General features: G+C 36.4%; 1 protein-coding gene across 4 annotated transcripts in view; it reads right to left on the minus strand.

Moving 5' to 3' along the window:
- RASSF8 (Ras association domain family member 8) overlaps positions 1–26432 on the minus strand; it is a 127117-nt gene that overhangs the window by 23150 nt on the left and 77535 nt on the right. For 2 of the 4 annotated variants that reach the window (XM_012502319.2, XM_030804567.1), the window contains exon 3: positions 2232–2442. In XM_012502319.2, coding sequence (XP_012357773.2) covers positions 2232–2334 — 103 coding nt within the window. In that variant the 5' untranslated portion in view covers positions 2335–2442. Of the gene's footprint in view, positions 1–2231; positions 2496–26432 lie in introns of those variants that run through there. The other 2 variants (XM_030804568.1, XM_030804569.1) reach the window with 2 other exon arrangements.

Below are 26432 nucleotides of genomic sequence, written 5' to 3' on the forward strand. Positions count from 1 at the left end.
CCCAGCCATCCCATTACTGGGTATATACCCAAAGGATTATAAATCACGCTGCTATAAAGACACATGCACACGTATGTTTACTGCAGCACTATTCACAATAGCAAAGACTTGAAACCAACCCAAAGGTCCATCAATGATAGACTGGATTAAGAAAATGTGGCACATATACACCATGGAATACTATGCAGCCATAAAAAATGATGAGTTCATGTCCTTTGTAGGGACATGGATGAAGCTGGAAACCATCATTCTGAGCAAACTATTGCAAGGACAGAAAACCAAACACCACATGTTCTCACTCATAGGTGGGAACTGAACAATGAGAACACTTGGACACAGGGTGAAGAACACCACACACTGGGACTGCTGTGGGGTGGGGGGATGGGGTAGGGATAGCATTAGGAGAAATACCCAATGTAAATGTCTTAATGGGTGCAGCACACCAACATGGCACATATATACATATGTAACAAACTTGCATGTTGTGCACATGTACCCTAGAATTTAAAGTATAATTTAAAAAAAAGGAACTACATACACACACACACACACACACACACACACACACACACACACACACACATCTGTGATTATGGACAGATGCAGCTTATAGCACTACTCAACTACTTTCACTTTTGTAAAAACTACCTTTTTTTTTTTCTTTTTTAGCACTGTCCATGGTTTAATTCCCAAATATAACAAGGAAAGCCAGGTTTGACAATTAATAAACGTAGTCTTCACTAAGAAAAAAAAAGCTGTATATTTTAATTCACATAGATTAAGTGAAGCTCTTAATGGTGACAATTAATAAGCTCATAGAAAGAATATGAAAAAATTAAATGCCTTAATTTTCTCCTCTTTAATAATTAAACTTAAGTCTACATATATATATGATTCCCAAATGCAAAAAGAGTTTCACTGGATGTGAAAGCCCAGAATTTTCAGCATTGCTGCAATATATTCTTGTGCAATAGTGTTTAAGGAAAAATCAAAAGATGTCAGTATTAGACGAAAGTCTCTGTCTTGTATAGGGCACTGTAAACCTCCAACAGTGCATCTGCCACATCACAGGTGGCACAATCATCTCTACCAAATGCTAAAGTGCCTTGGCAACAGTATGACTCATTTCAATGCTGAGCTAATTGACATGCTTCCAATATAAACTGGCAAGACATAAAATCAACTTTTGAGAAGGAGCTCAAAGACAAAGAGGCCCTGAGCACTTCGCATGGTGCTGGCCACACAGCTTCCTCTTAATACATGTTTGTTAAATGAAAGATTTAAGATGCAAATATAAACCTGGACCCATATTGCTGGTTTTACTTTATGCCCTCATCATTTAAGGCAACTAGACATACATAAACTATGATGAAGATAAGCTTAAAATAAATAAGAAGAAAGGGTAAAACATGGTGGGAGAATAACATGAAGCCAAGAGCTGTGCTTCATTTTCATTGTCTAATAAGATTTTATTTTATTTCATTTTATTTATTGAGACCGAGTTTCGCCCTGTCACCCAAGCTGTAGTGCAGTGGCATGATCTTGGCTCACTGCAACCTCTGTCTCCTGGGTTCAAGCCATTCTCCTTCCTCAGCCTCCATAGTAGCTGGGATTACAGGTGCGCACCACCACGCCCGGCTAATTTTTGTAGTTTTATTAAAGACGGGTTTGACCATGTTTGCCAGGCTGGTCTTGAACTCCTGACCTCAAGTGATCTGCCCGCCTCAGCCTCCCAAAGTGCTGGGATTACAGGCGTGAGCCACCGCGCCCGGCCAATCATAAGATTTTAAAAGTATACATTATCTTTCCAGTGAAGAGCGATGTTATTTCATTTGTTGTATTTTCTAAAAGTATGGAGAAATAAACAATAGGTGGGATTTTTCCTAATGAGGGATTCTGGGAACTAAGAATCTAAATTCTTAATCTGGGTCTAAATTTTGGCTCAAGGAAACATCTTTAGTTTCAGAAGTCACTGTTTAGGCTGAACAACAGGAGAGGAGAAGGCAGTATAGATGCTAACTCAGGGTTAGTAAAATCTAGGGGTGTCAGAGAACAAGCATCATCACAGATTTACCTAAACACAGGCAAACTGTAATAAGTACAAGAGTGCCTGTGAGACTTATTATGGAACCAAATGAACAAAATCCCCTAGAAATCTATATTTAAAACAAACACATACAACGAAAGGAAGCACAATGTACTTTTCTCAGATACCCACAGAGTTCACTTACCTATTGCTTGAGCTAAGGCTATGACAACCTCCTGGCAAGTTGTGACTTCAGTGACTCCACAAACAATCCTCTGAACTCCATCCACCCATACTTTAAGTTCCATGGTGCACCGGCCAGTCACTCAAGTTCCCTGAGAGTGGTCATCAGGATGTTAGGTCATGTCTCTAGCTGCAGGAACACGGAGTGGAGAAGGCTGAGTCTGTGTAGTCAGCTAAAAACGGGCAAAAAATCACTTGTAATAAAATGAATCAGCATTTCTTCTAGTAAGTATGTACGTATTACACAAAACAAATTTTAACATATCATAATCTTACTGAAGTACACAGGCATATTTTACAGAAATGAATTAAGCAACACAAATGCAACTACAGTCACCTATCATGACACTGTTTCGTGTTACAACTATTTTTATCATAATTTTAATCATGAACTCATGCTCCATTAAGTTAAAAATTCCTATTTAGTTGCTAAGCCCTATTCAATATATGCGCTGTTTTTCTGTCCTGTTTTTTTCTTTTTGGATTATTTCATTAGGATAATTTCTGAGGCAAAAATAAAGAAAGTTTGTCATTTTAGGAATTATCAAGAAAACTGAACTGCTTTGCAGTGCTTTGCCAATACTGAGTATTAACAAATTTAAGAACAGTTGTCAAAGTATTTTACTCAGTTCACATTCCTGATTTAAAACAAACAAACAAAAACTGCTACCTGACTGCCTTCCTAATTTTTTTCCCTTATTATTTCATTCTCTCTTCTCATGTATGATGTCTTGACAACTGTTTTAAATGTGTCCCTTGCCTCCCTCTCCCCACAGGACAAAGGGTATCTTCCCGCTGAAATGCCAATACCAGGCACAGCATGAGGACAGGTGGGTAAAAAAATCTTAGCTGAAGGAAACGAATTCCTTTGGCGACCAACAGTTTCCTTATGTATGAACTGTTTATCTTTTTCTCATTTAACTGGGTTTGATAGTTTTCTTAAATTACAAGAGTTATTCAAAAAATATAAACATTAACCCTTTGTTCTACTTGCTGTGTTTACCCGGTGTTTGACTTTGTATTTGGCTGCAGAAATTTTTACTTTATCATATAGTCAAACCAAATATTCTTTATCTCCTGTATTGGTAAGAATGTTACTAGCCTGCTAAAAATGATCACAATTCTTTTTCCTGTGGGTTTAAAAAAATCTCAACTCTTCCTATGTAAGTTCTCTAATCAATCTATGATTTTTTGTTTGTCCATTGTTTTGTGGTCTTCCCACGTCTTTGTTGTTTTTACAAAAGAATGTTAAAATTCATGAGATGTAATAAACATTGATTTAATTAAGAGAACATTTGGATTTGTTTATAGGTTTACAGTGGCACTGGTATTTCAGAATTAATGGCTTATTTAAAAGCTTATTTTAAAAACACTAAAAATTTTTCTTGTAAAACAGTAGTTACTATAAACAGTGGCTTTGTCCCTTGCACATTCTTTTAAAAGACCTAAGACAGTTCTAGGCCATCTGGTCACCTGGATAGATGAGTCAGAACACATGCAAGGGGAAGGAGAATAAACCTAATTATTTTCTCCAGAGAAGGTACACAAATCCTTTTTGTCATCCTAAAAATAAGAAAGGCCTGGCTGAACATTAATCTCCTAGCACATTGTTTTAGCTCTCTGCATATGACACAGCATAGGTTTCATTACCTCCTGTATGAAGAAAGAAGGGGCCACCTTGGCAATGACAAGCTGATTCCGTAACTGTGCTCCTCAGTTATGAGGGCCTGTGAGATTTAAAGTTCCTGGGGATAAAAGGCTTCCAAAGTTAAAGAAATGTAAGAAAGCCAGTAAATAAAGTTAAACAAGTTCCTTTACAGCTAGACTTCTCTGAGACTTTAATAGGCTGGTGTGCACTCTAAATTTCAAAGGAGAGTTTTATATGCTGCCCAATCTAGAGAACACTTAAGAAAACAGAAAAGTTCTGACTTGTTTCCTCTTCTGCGTGGCACTCTATTTACTAAAAATAGAATATATTTTATCCTTTCGTGGGATAAAATTAAGGTATCAAAAATGGCCAAGGATTAATATATTGCTTTATTAAATTTTTGTAAAACCTGGATTAAAGTCTATTTAAAGTGCCTTCTTAGTCATTAAAATATCTTAAACTTGAGAAATCAAGCAAGAAAGGGTACAGATCTCATTAAAGCCCCCCTGCCACCAAGAAACCCATCATTTCAAATGATCCTATGGGACTTTTTTTTTTTCAATTGTGGAAGAAAACATAAGATCTATCCGTTTAACACATTTTTAAGTACATGATACAGTATTATTAACTACAGGCATCATGTTGGACAGCAGATCTCTAGAACTTACTCATAATTGTGTAACTGAAACTTTATACCCCTTCTACAAGCAACTGCCCATTTCGCCCTGTCTGCAGCCCCCAACAACTTCCATTCTATTCTGTTTCTATAAATCTGATGTTAGGTATCTCACAGAAGTTTTATATTCCTTTTTAGACTTTAGCATACTGCCACATATTTTCCTATCTGAATTATCATTGTTTCACTTTGAACTTTTAATCATATATTGAATCATTAATTCGACATAGTATTGGAAATTCAGGCCAGGGCAATCAGGAAAGAGAAAGAAATAAAGTGTAGTCAAATGGGAAGAGAGGAAGTCAAATTGTCTTTCTTTGCAGATGACATGATCCAGTATCTGGAAAACCCCATCGTCTCAGCCCAAAATACTCCCTTCTAGGAGCTGTAACCCTGATCTTTCCTTTATAACAACTCCAACAGTTCTCTGTCCAGCCCCAGAACCAGACTAGAGAGGAAAATGGAAATCCTACACTGTAGGTGTGTGTGGTGGATCGGTCATCATTCAGACTAAAGACCTAGGAAGCAAAAGGACACTCCAATTGGAATTTGGAATATATTTTTCCACGGAAACAGTGATGCAGATAGAAGGCTCTACTGCAAAGGTTTTAATATAGTTCAGTTATTGTTTTCATTATGAGGTTTCTAGATGCAAGTCACTATTATTTTAATAATTTTTACAATGAAGCACTAGGCTTATTCACTAACATGCTACCAGGGAACAAGTATTCTTTAGCTAAGAACCATTTGTTGTCGTAATATCCTCCTGGAGTTGAGCATTTGCATTTGTGGAAACGTATTACCACAAGATCAATGCTTTCTTAAAGGAATTACAGCCAATCTTCATTATTTGCAGATTCCATATTTGTGAAACCTACCTAGTTGCTAAAAACTTGTTTGTAATCCCCAAAATCACTATTTGTGGTGCTTTCAGGGTTATTTGTGGCTATCACAGGGTGTGAAAGTTTTGTGCTGCCTGACACACATGCTCCCAGCTGAGACTGAACAAGGTGACACTGCCTTTGTGTTTCAGCTCTCGTACTGTCAATGTGTCCTTTCTCAGTCTACTTGGTGCCCTGTTTTTTATGAGTTTTGTTGGTGGGATTTCACCATTTAAAATGGCCCCCAAGCATAGTGCTGAAGTGGTGTCCAGGGTTTCTGAGGCAAGAAGGCTGTGAGGTGACTCATGGGGAAAAAATATGTATTACGTAAATTTTGTTTAGGCACGAGTTATAGTGCTGTTGGGTGTGGGTTCAACATTAATGAATCAATAAGCACTCATTTGAGTTTCTTATTCAAAGCCAATCTCCAGATAGTTCATTGACAATTATATTTTCTCAACCATATGCAATGTTAAAGCTCTGTCTGTGACTTTGAAATAGAGACTTCTCTCATGCCCAGAGGTTTTAATCAACAGTGCATAAAACAGTATTGGAAATCTTTTGGGAGTACAATATTTTGTAGAATAACTAAAGAATAGCACTTATTTCTGAATTAACGATTTGGGTAAATTTTGGTCTGCCAATATTTATATTTATTGCATATTAAATATAAATGTTTATATTTAATGTTTATTAAATAAGTTATCTTTAAACAGAAAAAAACACATAAAGCAAGGTTATGTATTGATGGGCTACCAAAAATGTTGTGACCAGAAACTCCCCGAAAACTAACAGGAATATTCATTATTAAATTGAATAAGCTCATGCTCTTTCTTCTACTATTCATTACCCTCAGGTGCCAGCATTCACACATGCCCAGTGGTTTAACACTCTCAAATACTACACACTTACGTATTCGGCAATTGTGGAAATAAATGGCACAAGTACTTATTATATGCTAGGCACCATGCACCATGTTTCATTTATTCCTTACAAGATAATTCATCAAGTTAGATATGATTAGTCTCGTTTCAATATGAGAAAAGTGAGTCTCAGAGAGCTTAAATAACTTTTTCCAGTGTCAAAAAATCTAGTAATTTGGGACACATATTTGAAATTGGCTGAATACAGAAACTAAAGAATAAATAAGGCTAGGATTCCCAAAAGGATTCACTGTACCCAATAAATGTTTTTTTAAAATGTCCTAAACCACCCTAAGAAATCTTATCTTTAATCACCTGGAAACTGGTTTTTGTCAATAAACAACGATCAGATAATATATACAAACTTGCCATTTCAAAAGAAAGAAAAGAGGTGCTAAATCATGCTAGGAAACTGCAAAGAATTAATTAATTCAAAGAATCTATGAAAAACACATGCCAGCAAAATGAGCATCTGATGCTCAGGTTCCTTTTTCAGCATCAATGAATTATTCCTTCAGTTTTGGAAAATCACATCCAGCTTTATTTCTACAGAATCCTAAATAAAATATGTCTGAACACACACATTAATTTTAACTCCTGTCTTAAATACAAAGCAAAATTTCTTGGAGATTTTCTGCATTTTCTTTAAACTCACACTATTAAAATATACTTTCTGGAATAAGCCATTTTGTTTGAGGCAATGTTGATTAGTGGAAACAAGATGCACCAAGGTTCAAATCCCGAGTCTACTACTTCTTGTGTGATTTGAGTCAAGACGCATATTTTTCCAAGCGGCATTTGTAAGAAATGGAATGAAACAATGTCTTTTCAAATTGTACCTTATCTAGTACAGGGCTCGGCACACAGTTTGAATTCAAGAGTTAGGTCTGTGTACGGAAGTGAAAGTTCTAACTTAAAAAGTATAAACTTCTTTTTTATGGAAGGACAAATCAACAGCAATGCAAATTTTCAGACACATTTATACTAATAAGAGCATCTGAAAATAAAGACATTTTAGGTTATTAATCCACATACCTAGAGCAGCAGCACATTGAAAAATTTTAAGTAGATATTAGAAATGGTAATTCATATTTTAAAATTTCAGTCACATCTAGTATAAAACATGCTATGAATCAAGTTAAAGTTATTGGTATGAGAATACTGATCCTTCTATTAAGAATTACGTCTTTGGCTGGGCGTGGTGGCTCATGCCTGTAATCCCAGCACTTTGGGAGGCTGAGGCGGGCGGGATCACGAGGTCTGGAGATCGAGACCATCCTGACTAACATGCGAAACCCCGTCTCTACTAAAAATACAAAAAATTAGCCGGGCGTGGTGGCACGCACCTGTAGTCCCAGCTACTTGGGAGGCTGAGGCCAGGAGAATGGTGTGAACCCAGGAGGTGGAGCTTGCAGTGAGCAGAGATCACGCTACTGCACTCCAGCCTGGGCGACAGAGAAAGATTCCGTCTCAAAAATAAAAATAAAAATAAAAAAAATAAAAGAATCCCGTCTTTTCCTGAGGATAAACTTTTCAAATGAATATAACTAGTAACTTTAGCTTTTCATTTAGCATCAAATTTATACTGAGTCCTACAAGGGCACTCAGTTGAGTTTCTTATTAAAAGCCCATCTCCAGATAGCTTATTGACAATTATATTTTTTCAACCATATACAATGTTAAAGCTCTATGACTTTGAAGTAGAGACTTCTCTCATATCCAGCAGGGTTAATCAACAGTGCATAAAACAGCATTGGAAATCTTTTGGGAGTACAATATTCTGCAGAATAACTAAAGGATGGTACTTATTTCTATTTTTTTTCCTTTTTTTTCTTATATTATACTTTAGGTTTTAGGGTACATGTGCACAATGTGCAGGTTTGTTACATATGTATCCATGTGCCATGTTGGTTTGCTGCACCCATTAACTCGTCATTTAGCATTAGGTATATCTCCTGATACTGTCCCTCCCTCCTCCCCCCACCCCACAACAGTCCCCGGAGTGTGATGTTCCCCTTCCTGTGTCCATGAGTTCTCATTGTTCAATTCCCACCTATGAGTGAGAACATGCGGTGTTTGGTTTTTTGTCCTTGCCATAGTTTACTGAGAATGATGTTTTCCAGTTTCATCTATGTCCCTACAAAGGACATAAACTCATCATTTTTTATGGCTGCATAGTATTCTACGGTGTATATGTGCCACATTTTCTTAATCCAGTCTATCGTTGTTGGACATTTGGGTTGGTTCCAACTCTTTGCTATTGTGAATAGTGCTGCAATAAACATGTGTGCATGTGTCTTTATAGCAGCATGATTTATAGTCCTTTGGGTATATATCCAGTAATGGGATGGCTGGGTCAAATGGTATTTCTAGTTCTAGATCCATGAGGAATCGCCACACTGACTTCCACAATGGTTGAACTAGTTTACAGTCCCACCAACAGTGTAAAAGTGTTCCTATTTCTCCACATCCTCTCCAGCACCTGTTGTTTTCTGACTTTTTAATGATGGCCATTCTAACTGGTGTGAGATGGTATCTCACTGTGGTTTTGATTTGCATTTCTCTGATGGCCAGTGATGATGAGCATTTTTTCATGTGTTTTTTGACTGCATAAATGTCTTCTTTTGAAAAGTGTCTGTTCATGTCCTTCGCCCACTTTTTGATGGGGTTGTTTTTTCTTGTAAATTTGTTTGAGTTCATTGTAGATTCTGGATATTAGCCCTTTGTCAGATGAGTAGGTTGCAAAAATGTTCTCCCATTCTGTAGGTTGCCTGTTCACTCTGATGGTAGTTTCTTTTGCTGTGCAGAAGCTCTTTAGTTTAATGAGATCCCATTTGTCAATTTTGGCTTTTGTTGCCATTGCTTTTGGTGTTTTAGACATGAAGTCCTTGCCGACGCCTATGTCCTGAATGGTATTGCCTAGGTTTTCTTGTAGGATTTTAATGGTTTTGGTCTAACATTTAAGTCTTTAATCCATCGTGATGCTCACGGGTTGGAAGAATCAGTATCGTGAAAATGGCCATACTGCCCAAGGTAATTTATAGATTCAATGCCATCCCCATCAAGCTACCAATGACTTTCTTCACAGAATTGGAAAATCTACTTTAAAGTTCATATGGAACCAAAAAAGAGCCCACATCGCCAAGTCAATCCTAAGCCAAAAGAACAAAGCTGGAGGCATCATGCTACCTGACTTCGAACTATACTACAAGGCTACAGTAACCAAAACAGCATGGTACTGGTACCACAACAGAGACATAGATCAATGGAACAGAACAGAGCCCTCAGAAATAATGCCGCATATCTACAACTATCTGATCTTTGACAAACCTGACAAAAACAAGAAATGGGGAAAGGATTCCCTATTTAATAAATGGTGCTGGGAAAACTGGCTAGCCATATGTAGAAAGCTGAAACTGGATGGCACTTATTTCTAAATTAACAATTTGGGTTAATTTTTGCTGGTTAATTAAAGTTCACAGTGGAAATGTAAGATTTTTATGTAGTAATTTTAATTCAAGGAAAAGCAAAATCTTTATGTAAAATTACCTGTTTTAGAAAACTAAGAGATATGTTTTCAATAATCAAAGGCTCTTCTCAAAAATTAGCCCAGCTTCAGAATAATTCCTCTTACTAATCTAATTTACTAACCAATACCACTAAAAAGTCACTTCTTCCCATTCCTTCCAAGTTATGTTTTGTAAAATCATTCTAATACCCCATGGAAACACAAGAACATGCTTATTAGACAGAATTCTTCTGTGACGTCTATCTGACAGAAGTGCACTTACAAGGTAAGTATTTAGCTTGAGATTTTAAGCCCAGAACATCATATCTTAAAAAAGGTGAAGGAGGGCTGGGCGCAGTGGTTCATGCCTGTAATCCCAGCCCTTTGGGAGGCCAAGGTAGGCGGATCACCTGAGGTCAGGAGTTCGAGACCAGCCTGGCCAATATGGTGAAACCCCATCTCTACTAAAAATACAAAAAAAATTAGCCGGGTATGGTGGTGGGCACCTGTAATCCCAGCTACTAGGGAGGCTGAGGCAGGAGAATCGCTTGAACATGACAGGTGGAGGTTATGGTGAGCCAAGAATGCACCACTGTACTCCAGCCTGGGCGACAAGAGTGAAACTCCATCTGAAAAAAAAAAAAACAAAACAAACAAAAAACAAAACAAAAACAAAAACAAAAAGGCGAGAGAGGAAGAAGGCACAAAGAGGCCAGAGAGCCATGAGTGGCATAAAAAAATAGCCACTTGGGAGGTATGAAAAATGAAAATAGTGCAAAGGAATGGAGGGCAACACACAGAAATGTACAATTCAGTCTTGCTCAGGGCTTCCAGTGGCCCTGTAGCCCTCATTACAAGCCAATTCCTGATGGGCCCAATCTCTCCAGTACTAGTAGCCCTGAGTCAACTCTAACTGGAATGCCACCATTCCACACAAATGCTATTATTCTCAGCATATGCATCTTTCTTCTCTTTTTCTTTCCCTCTCCTCTCTACCACTCCAGCCTTGCTATATTCTTCTTCCCAAGTCATAAGCCTACCAACAACACTCAAAAATACATTTGGTTCTACCTGGTGAAGGCTCTAAAGAAGCTGTCAGCTTCTCATACCTAGAGATGTCAGGGATGGGTGGATGATGGTACTTTCTCCAGGCATGTAAAAGGTTATTAATTTCAGAGTTCACGGAAACCAAATGGATCAGCACAGTGCACAGTGAGTGCTTTTAATTTTATGCTGCCTCAGCATCCATTTTTAAATATAAGTCAACCCGGCTCAACTGCCCTTGACATAGTTTCAGTACTACGGCCTACCCAAATGGTTCCAGCCAGTGGCCAGGAATAAAAACTTGGAAGTATCTCTCCTGCCTCATGGACTGGGCTTCCCGCTTTCCAGCCGCTTCCTTTAAATGGACCCTTATGGCATCTGCCTGTGACTCACATTTCATTACCCAAAATAGAATGCTACTTGCCAGCTCCCTTTCTCTCTACCTGCTTGTGACCTGACCTACCTACATGTGGCCTCCAGGCGTGCTCTGTACCCCCCAGGGTCTATAAGTACCACAAACTCTTAAACTTTCACAGTGTGGCTGTCTTTGAAGCCATGCCTATAATCTGACCCCTGATGGCAGGGCAGCCCTGAAGGGACCCAGGCAGGTGGATCTCCTGCTGGTGCTCTTTTGTCCAGGCCTCTCTGCTGCTAGAGACAGTAGTTACCAGCTAAGTCGACACAGTTTCATTCAAAGCATTAATATGTCTCGCCTTTCATAGCTGGCAGCCCACTGGCCATCAACTAGTACAGTCATTTCACTGAACATAGAAGGCTGAGGCCTGGCTAGGTTATACACAGGATCAAGGTCCCATGCACAGGTGACAGCACAGCCAGTCTTTGCACAAAACTACTTTATTCAGAAAACTGAAATTAAATGATTAAGTTTTACATATATTTAAATAAAGTGCCCAGTACAGAAGATGTTGAGGGAGTTGCCCCTCTCAAGAATTCTAGTTAAAAGAGATCATAAAATGAGTTATTATTGATATAAGAACATTAGCAAGAAAAAACTATGTGTGGTCTGTTCTTGCTAATTTTCTTAAATGTTTATGGAAGGTGGAACAATATGGGACCTTACAATTTGACTTTCCTGGCACAAAATCTCATAAATAAGAAATACAAAAATAATATACTATTGGGCTCCATTTCTTGCTGCGGTATTATAAAAAGGAACATAAAAAGCCATCTGTCTTGCAATTACACTTTCTGTTAGGATCCCAGACTACTTTGCAACCCTCCAGAGATGATCTGAGGCATGTGCGTAGTGCCAAGTTCTATGATGGTTTAACTTCTGTTAAAGCTCTCAGAACTGGGATTAGAGACCACACTCTCAAAGCCTTCATGTGAAAATCCCTGAACTCTGCCATCAATTAAATTATGCTTTCTACTACATGTGCTATTTCATGGCTTTCTTTCACAAATCATGAGAAAACTGGCAGTAAGTATAATACACTCCTATGGAAAAACAAAATTAGTGAAAACTTGGTGATATTTTAAGGTAGATTTAAGTATAACTATATCTGTGATATTTCTCCTTAAGTAGGTACACATTGGTACCTTTATTGAAAATCAACTAGCCAAATGGTAACACCTTGCTTTTACTGACTCTAGCAACAAGAATTCTTACTATGTGAAAGATGCAATGTTGACTGTTTTATATAAATACTATTTTTTTTTTTAAGAGATGGGGTCTCCTTATTTTGCCCAGCTGGTCTTGAACTTCTGGTGTCAAGTGATTCTCCTACCTCAATCTCCCAAAGTGCTGGGATTATGGCCCTGAGCCACCATGCCCAGCCACTCTTTTATTTAATCCTTTAAAAAAATTTTTTTTAATCTTTTTGGCTGTCACCAAGGCAGAACAGATATTTAATCCTTTTAATACTCATCTGTTGCTCTATGTGACATGAATTATTAAACAAAAGAAGAAATGCAGGCATAGAGAATCAGTAACTTACTCAGGGTTACCCACCCAGTAAGTGGCAGGTGCAAATCTAACACTCGGAACCACTACACAGTTACTTCTATTCATGAAATAAAGTTATTAGCAAAGTTTGCAAGGACATTTGTAATCACTAATTCTGGCTTAGGAGACAAAGTAATCAAGTAAATGTGACCATGGGAGTTATAATTTCCAACACTACTAAACCAAATGATATAAATTTAGTCAGTTATTGCCACAGAAATAAGGAGAAGAAAGAGCTGGTGTTCAATAACCAAATCAGACTTAGGAATACACGACCCCTGAGGTTCCTGGTGAAAACTGCTCCTTCCAGTCTCTCTCATCTCAGTAAAGCAGGAATAGAGCTCTGGTCTGAATCAAGATGTTATCTGATCGCCCAAATCTATGTCCTTTCCATTAAAATCTGTCTGCCAAAAATAGAATCACTTTTCTTCTGCACACCTGAATAGGTATGGGCCACCTGATTAGGGACTTTTTGTCTATGTAAGAGACGGCAAATTAAGTTCATTACCTTCCAGTCACCATTCAGGTATAATGAATCTAATTCCTGAATTTAATATTTAAAAATCAAACTACCTGAATTATTTACATATTTAACATTTAACATTTTGCAATGAAATCCACCATTCTACTTAATAGGGGATAAAAAGATATTTATTTTTTATCCATGAAACCAAGATGACTATGGACTTCTCATTTATGGTACTGTAAATACTGAGCCCATAAATCCTGACAAACAAGAACATTTCTATAGTTACAATAAAGTAAATGCGAACACTTTTCAACAAAACATTGTCCATTGTTAGGACTACAGTGGTGGCTTCAAAGAGCCACATATCAAAGCATATTCCTTTGCAGGTATACATTTTTAAAGCTAAGCTGGTATGGAAATACTTCAAAGACAAAATAAAATAATTCTGTGAGGAAACGGTAAAAAAAGCAAATATGTAAGATTAAGCAAAATTTGAGCTCCTGACTCATGAGTCAGAGTGGCTGCTAGACTATAAAACTTCTATTGGACTTCAATGTTAAAATTTAATGAGCACAGTAGGCAAAGCAGAAAACTTCAATGTTTCTTAAAATTTCTTTACTACACTTTTTCAGTTGATAAAATACTAAATGCTTTAAGGATATGGAAGCCAAAAATAATATTTGTTAAAACCAACCACGCATGATCCCTATGAGTCTTTGTTAAATCAAGGCTATTTCAGTTCATAGAGAACAAAAAAAGTGTCCATTCAAACAATTTGAAAAGGCAGTTAGTTTTTCCTTAATCTCTAAGGGTTAAGAATAATTTCAGTTGTTCTATTTGTTTTCTGAAGAAAATCTAAGCCAATTAAATAATTAAGTCCCTAGATGAAATGCAAAAATAGGTACATCCTTTGATGATATTTCAAAAAAACAGGTATCTTTCAGCGAAATTTGAAGAGAGGCTCATTATTCAGTGTAATAAAACAAACAATGCTTTTGTTCCAAACAGCTATACTTTATTCTTCATACTCTCTATAGTTGCCATTCTCTTTGAAGAGATACTGTGTGCTGCTCTGCAATTAATTGGGAAAGTTTTGGGCTTTAAATAATCTAGGAGGTGCTGTACTGTTTAATGAGGGTTTCATACTGCTGGAGAAGATAGATACTAAGTTTAAGATGTGCATTGTGAAATTCCAGGGCAAAATACCTGATATTTATTGTAAATATCAGTGATACTGATTAAAGTGGTACTCTATTTTACAGTATTCTACATGTAGAATTGAGCTTAGGCCTGGTCTCTGTCCTTTATTGAAAGTACATCACCAGGTGTAGATGAATGTGACATAGTCATCAGCAGTCAGAATGAAGGAGCTATGCAACCTAACCTACAGCACATGAATAAAATAAATAGCTCAACTGTAGGGTACAGCTACTAAATCAATTAACTGTATAAAATTCTAACATACTTTCCAAAATAAACTTCATGCTTAAGGAGGGAAAAACCCTAGTTTTTGCTATGCTTACATAAATGTATTTGCATTTCATTAATATATCTGACTTCCACTATGTGTTTATATTTAAGTCCTACAATTTCACAGTAAAAACCAAAACTCAAGCACTGCCACAAGCAGTCATCCTGGCAGAGATTGCTTGCGGAATCTCTGCCAGGAAACTCATGGAATGAAATGGGTTAAGCAAACTGGCAAAAATCACTCCAGCAGTCACAAAAATCTCCAGCCTGCCTCAGTGAGTTGCAAAGTGGGAGGAAGTAGCAGCAAGGCAATAGTGACTATTTAGATAGAAGAGGGCTGGGAATAGTATTGGGACAGTGTTCATGCCTAGCAGTTGAGATAACCAGGTTTTTAAAGAAACATTTTAATTACAGTATAACATACAGAAAAATTCAGAAATCCTAAGTTATGAATTTTCACAAAGTGAACACACTCGTCTAATCACCTCGAAGATCAAGAAAAGCCCCTCTCCTAGTCCCAACACCCTTCCTCAAAGGCAACTATTTTTATGATCTTTATCATCACAGACTAGTTTTGCCTGTTTTTGGACTCTATAAACGGACTGCATCATATGTAATGTTGCCTGGTTTCTTTGGCGTTACATTATGTTTGCTGAGTTTCATCTGCGTTGCTGTGCATAGCAATCGTCCATTCTTTCTCTCTGCAGTAGAGATTTCCATTGAATAAACAAACCACAATTTATTCATCTATTCTACTGCTGATAGGCAATTGGGTTTCCAGTTTTTTGGCTGTTACAAATAACGCTGCTTTGAGCACTTGTACTTAGGAACAAAACTGCTGCATTCTGCAATTGCCTGCTAACTGATCTCCCTGCCTTCCCATCCTGTCTCCCTCCTTGCACATCCACTTTGCAGATTACTGCTAGAGGTAAATGTTTGTCAAATAAAATTGGATTCCATTCTCCTGGTCAGAATCCTCCAATGGCTCTCCACTGCCTTCAGGATAAAATCCAAACTCTGCACAGGTTACTGATGTGCTACCCCTTAATCATCTTGCAACTCTCCCCGTTCCCCTCTACCCTTATGCTAAGACATTTCTGTTCTTTCAATTTATCACTCTCCCAAGCATCTCTGAGCTGCATATGCTGCTCTCCTTCCTTGGTAAATGCTTTGCATTCTTCTCTGCTAATTCTTGTACATCTTTCAACAGGCAGCTTTCCCCCGTTTTTTGGTATGGAGGTGGCCACTCTCCCTGTGCTTTCAAAGCATTAGGTGGTTTTGTTTCATATCAAAGTGGTTATCTGGCTACTCCTCTGAGTGTCCTATTACCTCTGGAACCCCTCAGCATAGTGGCTGGCACAGAATGGGTGAACCATGTGTGTTTGTCGAATAATATAGGCACTAATTGTACAGGACGGAAACAAACAGAGTCTATGCTTAACTAGGGGGGTAATGGGCACAATATTAATGAGAAAATGTCAGTGTGATTCCAGAGGCAATAAAATTGGCATTCGAGTATTTTAAGCAGTACTGCAGAAAAGCCCTGCAGTATTGATTTAAACTCCTGAAATAAATCTTTCCACTAATTGATTCTACTGTGAATATTATATCACACTGTAAAACCCTTACATATATCCCAAAGCACTATCTCAAGAAAAAATGCTATTGTTCTAACCTACAATTTGTGGTTTAATAAAACGATTAATTGAAATAATTTATAAATATTTAAAAAACGCTCAGGGACAGGAAATGCTCAAGTAAATCATAAAAGAGGCAGAAAATTACAAAGAAAATATCTAATGTAGCTTAGAAATGAAAAAAAAATCAGTACAGTATAAAATTATCCTGACACATTTCTTAATACCTTATCACTCAAGCAAAGCCTTTTACTCCCTAAAAACAAGTTAATCAAAATAGACTGAATCTCATCAGGAAAGAAGACATGCTCCACCCTACAAACTCAGAAGGTTTTAATAAAAAGAATGTAAGGAATCTAATGAAATCGAAACGAAGGAATTGATAAAGTAAACAATGCAGACTTTTCAAGCCATTTTCAGATTCTGGTTTATAAATTATCCATCTGAATAACTTGTCTTAGATTATGGAAAGCAAAACAAAACAAAACAAAACAACCCAGACCCATAGATAGGCCTGGATAGGCTGTGATTAACATTATCTCCCACTCCTAGGCTTGGGAATATACAGAGTGAACACAACACAGTAGGTGCTCTTTTTCTAACCCTTCCTTCAAATGTGTTGTTTTCTCAGTTGACAAATTCTTAAATTGCCATGCTCTCCCCTTTAACTGGGGAAATAATAAACCAACCTTTCTGATTTATAACTATATTTCAGAAAAGAATTATATTAAACAAATATATACCTCGTTTCATTTTTAAATTCAGATTGAAAATTCCAAAACATTTACAATCACCAGCAATTCATCCTCTCAGTATGATTCTGCCATAAATAAAACAGTTGTTAGGTTTGGGGTATTTTGAATTTGTAAGGACAATACATATTTCTGTAGAGCTATCCAGCAAAATTTGAAATTTGCATCGAGAACTAAGACAGGTACAATATATCAAATTATCAGAGATGTGACACAAAGCTATAAAACTCATTTAAGTATACTTTATACTTTAAATAGCATCTCCTTAGCATTATTATACAAATTCGTGTTATATTGTCCTATGTTTCCATTTTAAGACTGATCTAGGCTTGGAATTTAGTATTTTACTATGTGTGTGTATATATATATATTTATGTGTGTAGATATATGTGTATGTGTGTGTATATATTTATGTATGTAGATATATATGGGTGTGTACACACACCCCCCACTCTGCTTCTTTAGCTATCACTTTAGCTAGAAATCAGAGTTTTCCCCACTTCTTTACAATTCCTAGTCTTGTGAACATAGTACATACTCATTAAATTAACTGTATTATCCAGCTGATAAACTGTTCAAGTTATACAATCACCCAGTGTCAAAGCCCAGGAGATTCATGCATTTCTGATTACATAAAATTCTACAAATTCGAAATAATATTAATCCAACTGAGCTCCTGAAGAAGCAAAATAGTATAGACCTCTAAGAAAGAATGAAAAACTCTAAAAGCTGTATATATTAAAACATAAGAAATCCTCAAAAACTCAGCTTGTGTTTCAACATGATAGATAACATATTCAGCAGAAAGGACAGATTAAATAAACTATTAAGAATACTATGTATACTGGCCAGGCACAGTGGCTCACGCCTGTAATCCCAGCACTTTGGGAGGCCAAGGCAGGAGGATCATGAGGTCAGGGGATCGAGATCATCCTGGCTAACATGGTGAAACCCCATCTCTACTAAAAATACAAAAAAAAAAAAAAAAAATTAGCCAGGCGCGGTGGTGGGCACCTGTAGTCCCAGCTACTCGGGAGGCTGAGGCAGGAGAATGGCGTGAACCCAGGAGGCGGCGCTTGCAGTGAGCCGAGACCACGCTACTGCTCTCCAGCCTGGGCGACAGAGCAAGACTCCGTCTCAAAAAAAAAAAAAAAAAAAGAATACTATGTATAATTGTTCGTATAAGAATACTAATAAAAAATAAGAATAAACTATGCAAAAATCATGGTCTAACAAACTGAACTCAAATATTCATGTTAGTCCTATATGAATATATTCAATGCCCAGAAAACAGGAAAAAGCCACAGTTCAAGAAAGGGTCAGCAGTTACCTTGCTATTAAAATGGGAAGCAAGGATTCAAGGACTAAGTAAGTTACTACTGAGGAGGCCAGGTAAGGTGGGGTGTTAGGAAAGATGTCAGCAGTGTGGCATGGGACAGACGTTTTCAGAGTCAAGAGGTATCTATCTATAACTATTCAACTGAAGCACTACTAGGAGCTGCAGGTTCTACTGACCTGGTTCTCAAACTTAGTGGCACAAGCCCATCAGAAAAAACATTTCCTACCCTTTCCTGCCTCTTCCAAACTTTAGACCAAAATACTTTTCCTCCTCCGGGTAAGATGCCACTTCACCACTCCCCTCGGCCACTATTACCCCCAATAACCTTCACTGCATGTCCTACCTTACTGATATTAGCCCACTTTGGAAGTCTTTCCACTGCTCAAAATTTACGTACTGGTGGCAGAATGATAAGGGAATGAAGTTGGGAAATTTTCCGGTTCCAATCCAAGGAGCCAATTATTTGCGTTTAGCTATCAAACCAAAAATCGTATGTTACGGAGATAAGCAATTTCCTAATTTCTTTTTTAAAAGTCAGTAATACTAATATATTTAAAGTTGTGATTCAACCATTAAGGCAAAAAAAGATTATTAAAAAATAAAACAAAAGAGCCACAGTTTAAGTGAATCTTAATGCTCAAATAAATGGTGCTGAGAGATTAATCACAGTCAAGAAAATGAAGTCATAATTTAATTTTAAATACATGATGTGATTCATAAGCTCTATGTTAATTACAGTATTACCAGGGTCAGACATTCAGTAACATACATGATTATGTAGAAAAGACACAAATGACAAACATTATTTCTCTGTCTACAGTTATTTATTCATTAAATCCAGGCAAATCAATTAATTTCTTTACATTAAGCCATTAGCTATACCTTTTATTTAAACAGATCCACTCAAGAAGTAAATAACAAGTAAAAGCAAAAGTTTTCGCCTCAACTCCTAGGTCACAGGGTGATTCTTTCAAAAGAAACATGGCAAAAACATTGAATGAAAATTCATATTATTAGAAAAATCAATGGAAGACGACATGGGAATCACCAACTACCGGTACTGTTAATGTACCACGAAGTTTATGCAATAGGCAATAGGTTAATTACAACTCTGAGATAACACCTTCAGAGTTTTGTCCTCTGAAAAATTCAAATAGTGTTGATAAGTCTTAGATAATTTATAAAGTTAGGCAAGGCATTTAACACTATCATTTTGTAACACCGACCCCCCCCCAAACAGCAAACAGCTGAGATTAACTGATCTACTCAAGAGTTAAGCTACAAGAACTGAATAAAGAACTCAAGTCTCAAGCCCTCCATCCTCTAACACCCAGCCTCAATAGGAGTCTACCACTGAATCAGAACTCTGCCCACCTGGACCCGCTATTATCCCCCCCGCAGTCTCACAAGGGAACTATGAGCAGCAGACAAACAGAGAGATCATGTTCCACCTGCCTAAGAAAAAAACGGAATGAAGACTGTCCTATCTACTTAGCAAAAGCTAATTCTTCTGGCAATGCTGTGAAAGTTACCTTAAGAATTCACCTATGCTAAATGACGAGTTAATGGGTGCAGCACACCAACGTGGCACATGGATACATATGTAACAAACCTGCACATTGTGCACATGTACCCTAAAACCTAAAGTATAATAGTAAAAAGATAAAAAAAAAAAAAAAGAATTCACCTTCTGAACCTGACCTGAGCAGTATGCCAAATTCCATAGGAGTAGGATCCCCAATGAAACTCACTGCCGCGGACCATTCCTTTCCCAATCACAAGGAACATCCATGATGTCCCTTAAAGTTCTGTGATTCTAATGCTTCACACTGTGAAACAATTAAAATAGCTTTTTTAAAAAAGAATTCAAAAGCAAACTTTGAAAATATAAACATTTTCTAGAAAAATAAGGGAAAAAGTCCTACACTTACGTAGAAAGAATAATATCTGTGAATGTACCACAAAGCTCTAAGTAGAAAAGACTGACACAGACCTGAATGATAGGAAGGATTTGTCCTTGAAAACAAAGGAGTAATTTATCAGGGCAATAAAATTCATTGTGAGGACACTAAAGTCAAATTAAATAAAACCAACAAAAACAACGTCCTAGTTTTGTGCACTGGGAGCTAAGGCTTCACTGAGCACTAATTATATCTATTGGAAACCAAGCAAATTAAATATGTTCCCTTTTAAACGTGTGTGTGTGTGTGTGTATGTTTTAACAAGAACATTTTAAAAAACAAAGCGTTTATTTTCCCAAATTAATCTTGGGAATTAAAGAGTAGGTTATACAAGATTTTTGGAGTTTTTCAAATGTGCCCTGGGTAACAGTGATGAATATGTATGCTGAAGATACATTTAAAAGCCAAATATCTAGTTTTGTAGTTTTGGCCTTTCCAGTATGCCTCAGAAGCTGAGGTTCTAAACACAAAGTGTAAAAACACACAAGTACATTTGCAGGATTTACGGTGCTCATAAATGAAAATGCAAAATATTTTTAAGCAAACAGTCAAAACTACAGTTTTTAGCTTATTTTTGTGGTCTTCATTGTATTTCATCCAGTCAGTTCTATTTCCAAAGGGACTGAGGTTCTCTGAGACCTTGATCATGAAACAAAGCTTCACTCTAAGAATAAAAGCACAAAACAGTAGGGAAGACCCTATTCTGAGAGCAAACTATTTTATCACAGTGCCATTAGTTCATCCAAGGCATATACATCAGGTGCAACCTGTGTGTTGACTCCAGAAGTTAACAGTCCTAACTCGATATGACTGTGATGTGGGTGTGTACAGGGTAGAAAGACAACACACCGAAGAGGAGGGGATGCCGTGCAAATACACACAGCACAGGCACTCAGCCCAGTCCCAGAACTGAGCTGGCCTTGGTTAATACATACCTGCTTTTCTCCCTCTCTCCACTCAGGCTAGCTGGCTAGGGCACAATTTTCCTTTAGTCTCTGACTGAGAAAACAAGCTTGCTGTAGTGACCCTTTAGGGGAAGCTCTTGGTTTCAGGACACAGCCACTCCTCTGAAGCTTCCCCCTGCATCTCATACAAGTATCTCTTTAGCACCCACCTCCTAACAAAAGCTAGAGCGGCCGATGTCATGAAGGCACCAGCCACATAAAGGCTATCCATGCAATGAAATATATTTGCTTGTGAAAATAACTACCTAAATTCACTGTGCTAAGCTTGTTGTTTCTATGCCAATCTGATTGCTAGTTATAAACATCTAATAATAAAAACAAAAATATTATTAACTAAACACAATTTGGTAATAAAATGTTTAAAAACGGAATGAAGATTTTGGTAAAAGTATAATAAAATGGGATCTTGGTAGTAAAATAATTATAAACTCTACCCCCTTTCTAAATATGCCCTAAAAAGTATACAAAATACAAAAACTATATGAACCACCTTGTATGAAAATTTAAACTTATTTGTATAGCATTTACTTTTTAAAGAGTGTACCAAAGGGAGTGAGGGTGGTGTCTGGCAGTGGCAAAGATCCACAGAGGTGACAAAAGAGCATCTTATCACTGATATTGCTTAAAATATCTGGACCATGGTGATAAGGAAGGTCAGCCTTCAGGACTCTTAATTTTATTGTTTTCAAATTCTGTACAGACACTGTTTCCCACCTTGCCTCTTCCTACTGCCCTGCCCTGGGTACAGCACTGTCAAGCAATTATCCGAATTTAATCTTTACAGCTTTTATAGTCCCTGGGTAGACTTTTTCACACAATAAAAGAAGTGGATTTCAAACAAATTATTAGGCAACCAAGCAATACTGTTAATAGTAAAATTAGATAAACTCTGAGATATAAAAGGAAAACACCAACTTCCTATCACTTAGATACTACTTTATCATAGGGTAATAGACATACAGTTTTTTTTTAATTTTTTTGGATGGAGTCTTGCTGTTGCCCAGGCTGGAGTGCAGTGGTGTTATCTCGGCTCACTTCAACCTCTGCCTCCTGAGTTCAAGTGATTCTCCTGCCTCAGCCTCCATTGTAGCTGGGATTACAGGCATGTGCCACCAAGCCTGGCTAATTTTTAATTTTTTTTAGTAGAGACAGGGTTTCACCATGTTGGCCAGGCTAGTCTTGAACTCCTGACCTCAGGTGATCCACCTGCCTTAGCCTCCCAAAGTGCTGGGATTATAGGAGTGAGCCACTGCGCTCGACCAGACATACACTTTTTAAAAAATTTAAGTTACCAGTCTTCTGGGCTATATTAAATATTAAATATCAGTCTCAAAGTCATCTTGGCTCTTTTAAAATAAAAATTGTGACACCTTACATTAAAATTTAAAAAATGAAACTGTTCCAAATGGCCCATATATAAAAATAACTTTCTAAAAAATATTGAAATAAGTATCAAAATTTTAAGAATAGCTTAAATTTTTGTTAAATGCTTTTCTATTTATTCCTCAGTAACAATTTTTCAGTTCAAGAAACAGAAGCCTTCTCTTTTTCTTGAAGGGACGGATGAAACAAAACAAAATAAAACAAAACAAAACAGAAACAGAAGCCATTGGTTTCCCCCGACGTGCCCTCCAATTATAAAGATATGATTCACAAAAAATATTCAGAGCGTCTCTGCCATTGCTGATCTTATCCTGAAGTTAGCGAGGAACATGGATTTAAGCAAGAGAGGCACAGATGTATATTAATATTAAAGAGATGAATGAGTGATCACTGGGAGTAAACTAGGCTGTTCTTGGATGGATTGGGGCTGAAGAAAAAAGCTAAAATGAAGAAGCTGTCATGGTATTTGCCCTTTAGACTGAGTTTGGGCCCTTGTGCTCAGAGGAGTGAAATCATGGATGGCTTGCTATATATATATAGCAATATATATAATATATAATTATATAATTATAATATCAATATTATATAATATATATTATATATATTTATATTATATTTATATTTATATTTATATATATTATATATATAATTATATATATTTTATATAATATATTATATTATATAATATATAATATTATATATTATATATTATATATTGTAATTATATATTATATAATTATATTATATATTATTATATATTATAATTATATATAATTATACATTATATAATTATAATATATAATGTATAATTATGTGTAATATATTATTATAATATATAATATATAATAATATACAATTATATATAAAATATAACAAAAGTTATATATTATAATTATACAATTATATATAATTATAATTATACATTATATATTATAATTATATATTATATAATTATATTATATATTATAATTATAATTATACATTATACATTATATATTATAATTATAATATATAATGTATAATTATGTATAATATATTATTATAATATATAATATATAATAATGTATAATTATAATATATAATGTATAATTATATATAATTATATATAATTATATAATTATATAACTTTTGTTATATTTTATATAATACATTTTTTTTTTTTTTTTTTGATACGGAGTCTCGCTCTGTCACCCAGGCTGGAGTGCAGTGGCGCAATCTCCGCTCACTGCAAGCTCCGACTCCCGGGTTCACACCACTCTCCTGCCTCAGCCTCTCCGAGTAGCTGGGACTACAGGCGCCCGCCACCACGCCTGGCTAATTTTTTAATATTTTTTAGTAGAGACGGGGTTGCACCGTGGTCTCGATCTCCTGACCTTGTGATCCGCCTGCCTCGGCCTCCCAAAGTACTGGGATTACAAGCGTGAGCCACCGCGCCCGGCCTTATAATACATAATTATATGAAATTATATTATATAATATATAATTATATGAAATAATTATATATTATATATAATTTCATATATTGTATAGTGATATATATTATATCATATATATCAGATATATAGTGATAGATGTATTATATGCTACTTGGGATAGAAATGGAAGAACTTCACACAGTTAACATTTCTTTAAAAAAAAGTGTTTACTGTACGAGAAAAAATTTTAAGCCCAGAAAACACTGAAAAGGTGAAATTATATAATTATATAAAGTTATATATATAATTACGTATACAATATATAATTATATATATAATTATGTATACAATATATAATTATATATATAATTATGTATACAATATATAATTATATATATAATTATGTATACTATATATATATAATTATGTATACAATATATAATTATATATAATTATGTAACAATATATAATTATATATAATATATAATATAAAATATATACACTATATATAATTTTTATATATAATTTCATATAATTATATAATAATATAATTTCATCTTTTCAGTATTTTCTGGGCTTAAAATTTTTTCTCTTACAATAAACACTTTCATTTTGTTTAAAGAAATATTAACTGTATGGAGAAGTTCTTCTGTTTCTAGCCCAAGTAGCATTCTTCTCAGCCAACTTTGAAGACAGGGACTAGCTATCACTAAACCCTACAACTTATCATACAAGAGTAAAACTGGTTGGAAAGCCATTTCCACAGAGTAGGGGTCAGTGCCTTAGTACAGCTTAGAAGAGAAGTTCATTAACTAACCTTACCTCTAGGGATTAATAATTTTTACCAGTAGTATTGGACAACTGGAAAAACATCTATTAAAGTTTACAGGGTAACACCAGAGTAATCATCATAAATACCAAATATAGGGTAGTTCATAGTGACTAATGCACACAGAAATTAAAAACCAAATGCTGGCCGGGCGCGGTGGCTCATGCTTGTAATCCCAGCACTTTGGGAGGCCGAGGCGGGTGGATCACGAGGTCAGGAGATCGAGACCAGGTGAAACCCCGTCTCTACTAAAAATACAAAAAATTAGCCGGGCGTGGTGGCGGGCGCCTGTAGTCCCAGCTACTCGGAGAGGCTGAGGCAGGAGAATGGTGTGAACCCGGGAGGCGGAGCTTGCAGTGAGCCGAGATTGCGCCACTGCACTCCAGCCTGGGCAACAGAGCGAGACTCTGTCTCAAAAAACAAAACAAAACAAAAAAAAAAAACAAAAAAAAACAAATGCTATGACAAATAGAAAGTACCTAGAAAGGTAAAAGCAGTCTACAACAAACCAATTAGAATGCATCTAGACTTGTGAATCTGCTGTATGGTGTTTTTTAGATTTTTTTTTTTAAATGTAGCTTAAATATCATGAATTTTAATAGGCACATTACATGGAAAAGATGTAATAAATAATTTTGCTGTGTTTGGATCTTATCCCACCCTTGTTTGATTTCCCCTCATCCATTTTAGCTAGGATGTAAAAAGTAGGATGTTCCTTAATTTCGAAATATGGGAAATAAATGCTGGAGGAAAAGGAATAGGAGTTACTTAGCCTGTCAGAAAGAATAATGATTTCCCCCCCCCCCTAAGATTATTTGCTTAGTCATTCCCACTGAAAAGAACGAGTTTAATTTTGGAAGTGGTAGGAATCATAGAAATCCTAGATCAAGCTTGTCCAACCCGTGGCCTGTGGGCTGCATGTGGCCCAGATGTCTTTAAATGCGGCCCAACACAAATGCATAATCTTTCTGAAAACATTAGGAGATTTTTTTTTTCTTTACTTCATCTGCTATTGTTAGTGTATTTTATGTGTGGCCCAAGTCAATTCTTCTTCTTCCAATGTGGCCCAGGGAAGCCAAAAGATTGAACACCTCTGTCCCAGACAGACCATAGGGCTATTTTGTCCTGCCCCTGTGGACTTAGGGACATTTTACTCTTACTCCTTCACCCCCAAATCCCAGCTAATGCTGTGATTATCTTAGTTGATCAGTGTGCCACGTGCCTACCATTTGCCCACCTCACTCCAGCCCATTCTTCAACTACTCGCCACCTTTGTGAGGAAGCCACATGTCCCTGC

This window comes from Nomascus leucogenys, chromosome 23, assembly GCF_006542625.1.
Source record: "Nomascus leucogenys isolate Asia chromosome 23, Asia_NLE_v1, whole genome shotgun sequence".
NCBI classification, from domain to species: domain Eukaryota; kingdom Metazoa; phylum Chordata; class Mammalia; order Primates; family Hylobatidae; genus Nomascus; species Nomascus leucogenys.